The following is a 12,860-nucleotide window of genomic DNA, read 5'->3' as shown; positions in this document are numbered from 1 at the left end:
TTTTGTATTTTAAATACAGTACGTAATCCCATTACATGTATTTCGTTACTCCTCAACCCTGAATATATATATATATATATATATATATATATATATATATACACACAGTATATATATATATATCGTATATGTTGAAACTTGACACCGTACAAAAGGAAAGTGTTAGATCGGTTTCATATTGAAGTAGTAAATTTATTACATAATGTTTTTCCCATAAATTTAAACGCATGTTATGCAACATCATCATTTATGTCGAAAGTACTGAAACATATCAACCAAAACATGAGCCCATTGATGTCATTAAATGAGTCTTCTTTTTTTATTCCATCTGTTACTCCTGGTCAGAGGCTTTCGTAAATATTTAGTTAATTCGTAGTGTTACGTCCTACCTATGTTTAATGGTGCAACACTCAAATATTTAGTAGTGCGTACATTGTTACTTAGTACCCATTTACGCCACAATTAATCGAAGTTGTAATTTACTTAAAGCTGGTGCAACCAACCCCTGGTCCCTAGATATGGTTAGGGGTTTGTTTAAATTCCTTCATCCCAAGTATGAGCAATAGTAATAGTGATGATTGCCTAAACAGTCACCCTTGATAAAAAACTAAAGATTATTTACACCGTAGCGGTAATATAATTGTAATCAGACCTTTCAGACACATTATTAAGTATATACTGTGTTTACAGATCTTACTATAAGTAGTTATAAAGTCTTTATGTGCAGTGCCCAAGAGGAAGTTCTCAAAGCATCGTACAGTCAGGCCCATGAAAGAGAGCAGTGAAATGAGACGGACAGTCAGTCTGCTGTGATTACATAAGTCTCTAATTCAGATTGTCAGTAAAAGGAAAGGGGTGGTGGTGGGCGTCCCTGGAGGGAATTAATTAGTGTTTATGTAACTCATTAATATTCTCCACAGCTAACACACACAGAGCTCTCTCAAATGCTGTAGAGGTGTGTACATGCAAGACTGTTTTCCACTTGTATGCATATCTGTATGATTATGTATGTGTACAAGTGTGACAGAGAGGGATATTTACAGTAGGAGATATTAGATTAATAAAGGAATGTTCAATACAAGTTAATATATAATGATCGAGTGCTGTCGATTACCACAGAAAATCATTTTGACTTGTTCCTCGGTTTGTACACAAAACAAAAATCATCAGCATACATTTTTTTTGTGAAGCTGGTATTTTTGTTAAAGCACTTATGTTAATTATACCATACAGAAACATATGTTATTTGATCTGTTAAGTTGTACATAAACAATCCAATTAGTGGTGGCTACTGTTTTAGGGAGATGAACTTCTGGTTATCCTATACAAATGTAATAGATTTTTACGAAGAATAGGCCCATTGTTGTATCTTAGCGTGTAAAAAAGTAAGAGGGATTAGTGGCTTTACATGGTTATGACATGTAAAGCCAACATGAGACATAGTCTCATGTTAACCCATTTAAGTAGAATTTGTGCAGCTCTGCATTTGAAACAGTGTATTTTAACATTTATTGCAGCATAATGCCTTATCCCATTGACTTCCAATGTAAGTGCATTACAGTAAACGCAATTTAAGTTTATTTTGTGGACACTTACAGCATAACTCACAAATGCTGTCGATAGACATTAAATTGTTCCTTTAATGCTTTGGCGACTTAATGCTTTTCTCTGTGCTAACAGAAGTAACAAGAAAGAGAAATAGGAGATGTTCTAAACAGTCATAAGACTGCTAAACAGCCAGCATTTCATAATCATTCCAATCATTGTTATATTTGTATTATTTATTTATAAACTACAGTTAGTTCCGGTCATCGAATCTGATTGGACGAGATACGTTCCATCAGCACTCTGATGCTTCACTGTGTGTGTATCACTCCGCTTGTGTTTGTGGCATTCTAAACTAAAGTGTAAGAGCAGTGCATATGTGTTAAGAGTTATTGTTTATCTCTTTTTTTTTTTTTACATTACATATGTTAAACAGCAGGTGGTGGTAAAAGATAATTATTGTGTGTAATATTACTAGTTTGGTGACGTGAAATGAATCCGTGTCAGCAAGTTTCTACATTAAATAGCTCTTTGTGATCACTTGTATTACTACTAAAGCAAGGAAATAGCTTTAAATAAACAACTTCAGCATTACGGCTCATCACAGCTGAGAGACACAACTGATTGATTAATTACAAAATGTGTGCTGTTTAAAATGGCGGAGGACATTTCGGTTTCTATAGTGATCGACTCTTTCATATTGGCTACCGTGAAATAGGGAGCAATACCCTCGCTTGGATGCTATTTTTCCACTGCGAAAGCTGATCTTCAGAAAGTGCATACAATGGCAGCATCTCTGCTTGGGAGTGTCAAAAGGTGATTGCACACGCACCATCTCTCTCTCTCTCTCTCTACACACACACACACACACACACACACACACACACACACACACACACACACACACACACACGTCCAATAACTTGTTTGAAACAGCACAAGCCGTAATACCATTTCTGTAGTGACATTTTTGAATTACTAACGGAGGCTTGGACGCATCATTTGGTTTGAACCAGCAACAGCAGAATCTGATCCGTCGCGTAAGAAAGTAGTTCCGTTTTTTATGACCGTACTCAGTTTTTCCTAATTTAAAAAAAAAAGTACTTGTTCATTGAACTGTTGTAAGCAATAATCACACACACAATCATGCTATATGGCCCTATATCAGCACAGCTGTGATTATCTATGGCACTCGACCTGTGGCCGAATCACAGGAGTGCTGATGTAGGGCCATAATCGCACTCTTGCTCGTGTGATATTACTTAAATATTGTATTTTGTATTTATACTACTATATTTACATGGTAGCATTTCTTAAGCGTTCTTAACCTAAATGTTTTATTTAAATGCTTAAATGTTTTCTTTAAGATTAACTTTACAATAATTTTTCATTTCAGTCTGATTTGTGATTCTTCTTCCTCTTGCAGATAATGCATTGCCTGCAATTACTGCTGCATGCTGTATTGTTGTGCATTTGATAAATAAACTTTGACTTGATTTGACATGAATGCGCCAAGCGATGAGCATGACGACATTTTGTTGTCTGCTTTGTTTCTATTTCTGCCGTTTCATGGTAAGTAGCTCCACCCACAGAAACATCACTGATCAAAAATCCAGCTCCACATATCAATATATTAAACAAATATCAAATTAGTTCTGACTGGCTTTAATGTGTCTCATTTGCACGTACAGTGTGAACAGAAAAATTGATTGTCACAAGAAATTGGTTGCATAACTGATTAACAGCATAATTTGTTCTAAGTTTGATTAAGAATCTCTAAATAATTCCTCTACAAAGCATTCAAATACATCAAAATAATATTACCACTGGCGCAATGGCAAAATAAATGGCAAAAATGGTGTAAGAGAGATTGAAGGAGCAGAGATGCTATCTTAAGTCTTAGCTAATCGCAAAGAGCGTCTGTCAACATTAAAAGCTGAACTGTTTGGCTGTTCCTTGAAGGAGTGGGATTATGCTCTATTCTGAGACGGATGCACAAGCCACGGAAGAACAGAGCCAATCACAGCTGCTTTCACCTGGACCACCGAGGCTGAAACGGACAAACAATTATGTTCTGAGTGAGCCGTGAGAAATTCATCCAGTCAGGTGTTGACAGAAGAACAACAGCACAGCTGTGGCCATGAGGCCAGCAACAGTTTGCATCCTTAGTAACTTCAGTGACAAGGGGCAATAGATTTAAAGATTTAGTTTACCCATTTATTCAGTGTCAATTCGTTCCAAACCTTCTATAAAATGCTGTTATTTTTTTAGTGGTAAATAAAAGTAAAAACTTTTAAGAACCATAAGCTCTTGCTATACAATGACAGGTCATTGTGAATAGGGGCTGTCAAGCTATATAAATAGCCTTGAATACAGCACATGTTGTATAGACTTCCTTTATGGCACTTTTATGGGGGACTTTTTGCAGCTTGACAGCCACTGGTCACCATAAACTCTCGTTGGCAGCTTATCAATTCTTCAAAATTTTCTACTTTTTGTTACACAAAAGAAATAACAGTATTTGGGTCAGGAATGACATGAGTGTGACTGAATAATGACAAAAATTTTAAATTTAAATGAACTATTCGTTTAATGTCTGTTATAAATTACATATCAATCTGAGCTTGTAAATTATTGGCACGCTTTTTAAATAGATTTGAACAATATAATAGTTTTAATTTGACCACGCGATGGCTTTTTTCCCTTATCTACTAGTGCGGTGCAAAAAGGGAATTTTAATTGGTGAGGAATCTTTCCTCCCGGCTCCCAAACACACACACACACACACACACACACACACACACACACACACACACACACACACACACACACACACACACACACTGTATTTGGAAGTTTAATGGCATACATAGCACTCATTGTTCATTCATGGTGTTGAAAGACGGGGGTGGGGGGATGAGCGAGAGAATAAAACAGACAGAAATGAAGAGAGTGACAGAGAGAGAGAGAGAAACAGAATGCTGATTTCTCTAATGAAGGCTTTTTTTTTTGCTGGGAATGTCTGTGTCCAATGGGGTGCTTGGCAGTGAGCTTGGGAAAGCATTTACAAGTGCTAAGTGACTGTGTATGTGTGTTAGTGTGTATGCATTTTCATTCATACAGGGGCCTCTTGGATTAGGATGACTTGCAAGATATTCAGGACACAGTTAGATGGTGTAGAAGCAGCCGAGGTGCTACACTCAGCATGGAGCAAGCCAATCACTGGCATGGGAAATTATGTGCTGTAAGGTGAAACTTTCAGTAGATGAGAATCTTTAAAACAGAATTACATAACACTCAAAACCAGCAAAAACTCACTTTCCCAAGAAGCACTTGGGTACAATGGTAAGTTTCCTGCGTCGATCTTTGATGAGGTGCCGGTTCTTGGTCATCATCATATGGTAGAGCTTCTCTCCCTTCTCCGCGATCATGACGTAGGCATCACGCTCCATGCCAAGCTTAAGACCTGTCAATCAATAAGACATAAACACACACACACACACACACACACAAATAAAACTCTGATTAAAACTGAATGGAACTCTTACACCGGTAACCTCCTTGTGGTCCCTATAACGTGGTTCTCACTCTCGGTGGGGCGTGTGGCGAGTTGTGCGTGGATGCCGCGGAGAATAGCGTGAAGCCTCCACACGCACTATGTCTCTGCGGTAACGCGCTCAACAAGCCACGTGATAAGATGTGTGGATTGACAGTCTCAGATGCGGAGGCAAATGAGATTCATCCTCCACCACCTGTATTGTACACTATGCCACCACAAGGACCACAAGGAGTGCATTGGGAATTGGGTATTCCAAATTGGGGAGAAAATGAGAGAAAAAAAGTGGTCTTGAAAAAGAACAGAAAAACACAGATTTTTAATGCAAATTCTCTGTTATGGAAGATGAGGGAGGAACTGAACTGGTCTGAACATAAAAGGAACTGTTAAAAAAAAGTGTAAAATAACTTTCAAATGGTACATATTTATAGTATATTCCTCAGAACAGTTAAATTGTGCACTCTTGCTGTGCCTCTAAATCAGTGTGGGTGTTGCTGTGCCAGTTAATGTTTAGGTGAGGCTGAGAGGAAACAATGGTTAAACGGATTTTATTATAAGCGTGTGTTCACACATGTCCACATGTATTCTGCTCTTGGGATATTTTGGTAATGGGAGGGGGCGCTCAATTTGCATCAGTATTCTGGGTGAAACCACGCAACACACCCACACATTTTTTTTACTTTCATTCGTCTACAGTATATTGCTACTTTATATAAAATAAAAAAGTAGCATTTGTAAGTCTAGAATGGTGTTGAACTGGTGCAGGAACTGTGAGATGACAGATGTTTATCAAGCATTTCTTGAGCCAGGTTACATAAAACAATGTTTATTCTTATTTTCCTGCTATACTTTTAGTCGAGAGACAAGATGTGGTTAACATGGTGAGAACAGTTAGAGCTAGAGACGTAGATAAAACTCTGCCAGGCAGAGTTTGCAGTTTCCTTAGCACACAAAAACAACAACACATAACCTACTAAAAACTGTGCAATGGTGCACTACAGCTCGGCCACTAGTGATAAACAGCCTTGTGTGCATTAAAATTGCAGCCAGAGTAAAGCTCAAACAACCCCTTCAGTCGAGAACACAGTACAAAAGACTGACATTTTCATACTTTTAAGGCTCTTTCCATGAAGAGGGTACAATATAGGGCCTGAAATTACAAAAAGGTTGTTGTTTTGTTCTTTTCCAACCAAATGGTCAGTGAAGGGAGGTGCGTAATCTTCAGAAAATATGAATCATCCACCTCAGAAGATTAAACTAAATTTGATATGAGCCATATCAAGGTTTGCCATTTTTGCAACACTGTTACTAAAATTTGGGACATGTCTAAGTACAGTTTAAAATCCGGATTTATGTGATTTTTATTATCTTGCTATAAACATTAAACATAAACATCAAAATTAAATAGATAAAATGTATGCTGTAGAAATGGTCTAAATTAATATTACTTCTTAATATTGGGGGCTTAAAGATATGGGAATTACTTGAAACTATCTTACTTTCAAGATAAGTTAATTTTATGTAATAGAGGGCTATAACAGTCTGGTTCCGGAAGTCAACATTTTTTCCATAGACTAATTGATTTTCAACGATAACTTATAAACCTCTGCCATGAGCTCCAAGGTCGTTTATCGATAGTATATGCTTCCACTGAAGCCATCAGTCCAAGTTATTTTAACTTAATTGTATAAAAATCATGTTTCATAGTGGAATTACTGGTGAACAACCACATTACCCCAGATAAAACATCACCAATCAGAGAACTGCAACCAACATAGGCCTTGAAACTACTCCAGGACCACCCACTCCAACGATGCACTCTGAATGACGCAAAAAAGTCCTCCTTCACCCTTAAACTACTTATTTATTGGTACATATCAGAATATTTTGCAGTAAACTTGTATACTTATAATCAACAACCTTGTGGAGTGGTGGTGGAGTAGTGGGCTAAAGCACATAACTGGTAATCAGAAGGTTGTTAGTTCGAACCCCACAGCCACCACCATTGTGTCCTTGAGCAAGACAATTAACTCCAGGTTGCTCCAGGGGATTGTCCCTGTAATAAGTGCACTGTAAGTCGCTTTGGATAAAAGCATCTGCCAAATGCATAAATGTAAACAACCGAAAACCAATAGTTTTATATGTTTTATATTTAATGACATAATTTGCAATACTTCATAGGACTGTAGTACACAATCTCATACCTTAGATTTTTTGTGTTTATTTTAAATACTTTTTGCCTCAAAAAAGTTTGCAATTTTGTGATTCAACTCAGAGTTGGTTACTTTGGTTCATGGCTTACAACTCTTTTATGGAGGATTTTATGAAAAGCCTATGTAAAAAATTGAATGGGAAAATTACTTCTGGAACCCAGACGGCTGAAAAGGAGGACAGGCCCAGCTAGCATGCTACAGTTTAACTAACATATCTAATAGTTCTCACCAACAAAACAAGCATGGGATTTGTGCCTCTAATGCTTTAAAACAGTAATGGCATAAATATGCACCCTATTCAAGGAAAGTGCCTTAAACAAAAGGTGAATGTAAAACAAAGTGCATTAATGGGTGAAGATTATGCAGCTGATACAGAAGGTGGTTGCATCTGGTGTGACTCTCACTCAGAGCTCTTTACTGTGTCTGAGATGCTAGAGAGAGGGAAGCCACCAGCAGCTGCAGCTCTCACTCACAAAGACTGTTTTGAGGAGGTGTTTGTGGCAGCTGTGCGAGGCTCCAATTCAATAAAGTCACAGCAAAAAAAAACACATCATTAAAACAGCTCCTAAGAAATGGCCCTGCTGAATCATAATTTTCACTGTGGTATCTGATGCTCTGACACCAAATGGCAAAAAAAAAAGGAGTTCAATTATTCACACAAATATGAAAAGGAGGACTGCGGGTATGTGGAATTTCAACATTGGGGAATGCTCACTAATTTTTCAAGCCTAAAAATTACAAATAAATAAACAATAATAATTATTATTATTATTATTTTGCAAATTAAATTGTTTAAAACTGACAAATATCTCTTTGTAATTAGCAACTCTTTCTACAGAAGAGTTGAACTGGTTTATATTAGACCAGAGGTTCGCAATTGCAATACAAATTTATATTGGACATCAAGTGGTGACCCAAGGTATTAACAAAATTATTTATTGCAATATACACAGTGTTTTCGAGGGGCGGTTGTGGCTCAGGTGGTAGAGCGGGTTGGCCACCAATCACAGGGTTGGCGGTTTCATTCCTGGCCCTGGTGACTCAACATGCCGAAGTGTCCTTGGGCAAGACACTGAACCCCAAGTTGCTCCCAATGGCAGGTTAGCACCTTGCATGGCAGCTTTGCCATCATTGGTGTGTGAGTGTGTGCATGAATGGGTGAATGAGTCACAGTGTAAAGCACTTTGAAAACCGCTAAGATTAAAATAAGCGCTATATAAGTGCAGACCATTTACCATTTATCAACCAAATTCTGTAACATATATTTGCAGCAAAATATTATACAGTTGGATTGAACCCACAGCCTTAAATGTTCAAAACTAGGTAAGAAGTGTTTTCTCCATGCCTACTTGTTTTGATGTCATAGCTATGCAATAAATGGTTAGTTGCGTATAATTATTTACATTTAGCATTGTTTTTCCTTGCTATCTGCGACCTTATCAGAACAGGCCTGCAAACCATTTTTGGGAAAACTGTTGCATTAGACTCAGGAACAGATTGTGAATTTTAGGCATTTTTTGCATGTTGAACCAAGTATTAATTGGAACGTGTAATTTGATGACGTCTTTGAGCCGCATAGAAAAAAAAGAGGGGCCACAACTCAGACAGTCAAGAGAGGTGTGACTGATGTGGCACCTGTTGGACTAGGCTCAGATTTCAAACGTTGGAAACCTGATATGCTCCATAAAACTTGGGCTTTCTTCTGACATCACAGCACAAAAGTGACATGTTGCTTTACCGCCAACTCACAGTGCATGATAATACTTTGGCTGAGCATTAAGGACTTTTGACTTGGACACTGGTAACTGATCCTTCAGACCAATACTTCACACTGAAACACGAGAGCTGTGATCAGAAAGGGCTCTGTGGTATATTTGGGCTTTTACAGCTATGATCACATGACCTAATCAATCAGTGCAACCTTGCAGTAAAACACATCATAGAGGCCTTAAAAACAAGAACAGGTGTTCTGCAGAGGACAGGTGTTCCACATCACAACAGAACAACAAAATAGAAAAACTCATAAAAACATACAAGGTTATGCAAGATAAATAAAGGATGCTAAATTACCAAGCACAGCATGGATGGGTTGAATTGAAATGTTAACTAATTTTTGTTAATATTTTCTAATACAATTATGATTCTTTATTTAGTGATGTGATGAATCTTAAAATCTGAAATGTATACTGAATAATCAAACATGCACATATTAAACTAATTTCATCATATTGGATAAGAAATGTATGTGAAATACATTGTGCATTATTTTAGAAATTAAAAAGCATTTAATAAAATATTACATTTCACAATCAATGCAGAATTGTCCTTTTATTACATTGATATTGTAGAATCAATACATCAAGATCCATTTACTTCCATATCAAGTATTCATCATTGTTTTAACACTAAGGCTACCAAAGACTTAATTGTAAACTTAATTGGGAGTTATTCTGTCCTGTGTCTAATCCTCAATAAGTGCAAAACTACTCACTCTCTCTCTGTTCACGTTCCTTTAAAATGGCATCAAGCCATTTCTGCTTGTCCTCTGCATTCTTGGCCATGCAAACAAACCACTTGTTTTTGGCCGTGTTGTGAATCTTCCAACCATTGGTCACTGTGTAGTTATTACTGTGATAGTCCGCTAAAAAAATAAAGTAAAACAACATGAAATACAACAATTAAACAAGTTGAACAACGATTGCTTATAAACACCATTAACATAAGCGCATCAATTAACAACTAAATCACAGAAGCGATTTTATAGATTGGTAATCATTTCTTTTCTTATGTTTAATTGCATTTTTGCTTTCACAAGTTCATTTTAAATAGTACTACGGTGTGATAAATGAGTTTTTAAAAGTACAAATATTCAATGTAGTCATAAAAACTGCATGCCCTATAACAAGAAAGAGTAAGCAATATGCTGTTTAAACTCATCTTGTATTATAGCATGTCACACTGCAGGACTTACAATATCAACTCTCCAGATGTATTTCATGTCAACTACCCCATTAAATAATTTAACCTTAAGTTTTCCCCAGCTTAATAGGGTTAATAAGATTCCCTCTTACCATTGCTAAATGAGTTCCTGAAACAAATACAAATGCTGACATGGATAACCAGACTTTCTTCAACAATCTAGAACCATTATTAACCAAATGAACCATTTCAGCAGGTGTCATTTCTCCCCCACCATTAAACCAAAGTTTGACATGTGTGTGTGTTTTTGAGAGGGATTCAGCCTTTCACTCAAGGTTTAATTTTATCCCCGATCTGACCGTAGGTAAAATATATAGAGAAATGAATGAGGTATGGAATAGGTTAAGAGGAGTGAGTTATTGTTGAGGTAGTATAAATATATCTCGCAGCGCTGAGAGGATTTAGGAAAGGCTTTTAGCTCGTATAAAACTGGTTAGAGGGAATTTATGAGTAATCGTATTTGTCTAAGCATATAAAAGCAGCTCAGTAATAAACAACACCTTCAGTAAGCATTACCAGACCTTTGTTGTGGCATAATTAAAACAAGGAGATCGCTTTGCCAAGTCAGCTAATATCTAGTGTCAACTATTAGATATTTGTTTTTTTAATACTATGCTGAATAACAATTAATACTAAGTTGCAAGCAGTGCCTCACTTCGTAAAAATGTTAATTCAAAAGAAGTTTAATAGAAAATGTTTAATTAAATAATTTAATAGGACCAAATTGTCCCGGTTGCTAGGGTGGGTAGAGTCATGTTGGGTTAACCTCCTCGTGGTCGTTATAATGTATGAGTTGTGCTGGATGCTGGGGAGAATAGCGCGAAGCCTCCACATGTGCTATATCTCTGCAGTAACGCGCCCAACAAGCCACGTGATAAGATGTGCGGATTGACGGTCTCAGACGTGGAGGCAACTGAGATTCATCCTTCACCACAAGGATTGAAGCGAGTCACTACACCACCACGAGGACCAAGAGTGAAGTGGGAATTGGGCATTCCAAATTGGGGAGAAAATTTAGATTTTTAAATCTATGTCCTTGCTGATAAGCTAAAAGATAAGTATTAACTATGACAAGATAAATATTAATTGAATACGTATGCCATATTAGGCAATATGACAACCTCAGTCATCCTTCACTTTCATTGTATGGAATAAATATGCAATGAAAATGAATGGTGACAGAGTTCATCGTCCCTTACATTTTGCCAAACATCTCATTTTCTGTTTTGCTGAGGAAAGTAAGATATACAGGTATATAACAATATGAGGTTGAGTAAATAATGGATTTAAATTTTTGGGTGAACTATAAGAACATTTAGATAAAAGCAAAACACCAATTAAGGTGTATATATCAATTTCAATCCCATTATCTGCAATCGTCCCACACAATGTGCTATTATTTTTATCTGTAATCTTACCCCATAAGGCAACCAGCTAAAGGATACATTTTCACAGATGTTGGACATCATGTGACACCAGCAACGATAAACATGACACTGAGCAGAGTGAAACACAAAACACAGGCTGAAGTTGGTTTCATCAAGATAAGATGATTGTGTTTCAGGCTGATACTGTGACAGCCCTATGGCTTGTTTTTCGCATCCCAGAGAATATGTTTTTCTATGTGGCTCAGAGAGGAAGAGAGAAAGAGAGAGAGGGGTTGCACTTCCACCCTACCACTTAAGGTGTGATGAAAGACTAAGAGCAAAAGGTGAGAAGAACAGCCGTTACTTCCCCTGAGAGTTGAAGTTCATGCTTGGCTCAACAGCTGAACGGCACCTTTGACGAGGGCTCCTTCATGCTCAGAACAACGAAGGTGCTAAATGCAGAGCTCTCCATTCTAAGAATCATTGGCTGATCTTATCTTCAGGGCACAGCAGCACTAATATCTACAGTATAAGTTCCCTTTCAGTGGTTTTGTTTATTGCTTGTGATGTTCATATTAAGTATCACATGATGTTCAGAAGGAACGAACAAGGATATCATACAGGAAGCACCCTTAAACCTCCCATGAATGGAGCCGTTTTGTAAATTTGCATTGCAGGACACAAACACAGAGATAGAAAACATATTGTATGCTTTTTGTTAAAGGAATAGATAGTTCACCAAAAATTACAATTTAGTCATCATATACTAACCCTCATTGAATCTTCCTCACCTTTTATTTAATCTTTTATATGCAGAGTGCATTCAGGGAAAAATCTAGGTGAGCCAATTAAGTTAGCTTATGATACAAGATAAAAGAACCATATTTTAGGAATTTAGATGACCTTACATTCTGTTTGCTCCTTAAGCATAATTAGTCTTAAATGTGCATGCAAACACACTCACTCAGAAAAGTGCTTAGATTTGAGAAACAAAGCTAAAACACACCAGTTCCGTCTTCCACATTCTCAACCTCCATGACCTCAGTGTTGATGCGGCCTCTGAACATATACTGCGGCCCATTGATGGACTTTGTCCTCTTGGTGGATTTCTTCCCTGAAACCCTGAATGTTAAATAAGCTGTTAATATTGCTTGTGTTTCAACACATTTATCTGGACTTCTCTTAAAATGTTTAACCAAC

The 12,860-nt window shown here is 37.1% G+C and overlaps 1 protein-coding gene across 1 annotated transcript in view; it reads right to left on the bottom strand.

Annotated features, from left to right (window-relative positions):
* Positions 1 to 12,860, bottom strand: part of LOC127630896 (phosphatidylinositol 3,4,5-trisphosphate-dependent Rac exchanger 1 protein-like) — a 94,857-nt gene that overhangs the window by 36,743 nt on the left and 45,254 nt on the right. The window contains exons 8-10 of the mRNA XM_052108746.1: positions 12,667 to 12,782; positions 9,806 to 9,955; positions 4,864 to 5,011 (exon numbers count right to left, since the gene is read on the bottom strand). Coding sequence (XP_051964706.1) covers positions 4,864 to 5,011; positions 9,806 to 9,955; positions 12,667 to 12,782 — 414 coding nt within the window. The remainder of the gene's footprint in view (positions 1 to 4,863; positions 5,012 to 9,805; positions 9,956 to 12,666; positions 12,783 to 12,860) is intronic.

The sequence above is a fragment of the Xyrauchen texanus genome, chromosome 37, assembly GCF_025860055.1.
Source record: "Xyrauchen texanus isolate HMW12.3.18 chromosome 37, RBS_HiC_50CHRs, whole genome shotgun sequence".
In the NCBI taxonomy this organism is placed as follows: Eukaryota; Metazoa; Chordata; class Actinopteri; order Cypriniformes; family Catostomidae; genus Xyrauchen; species Xyrauchen texanus.
Note: the sequence above shows the minus strand (reverse complement) of the source record. Positions and strands in the feature narration are given on the sequence as shown.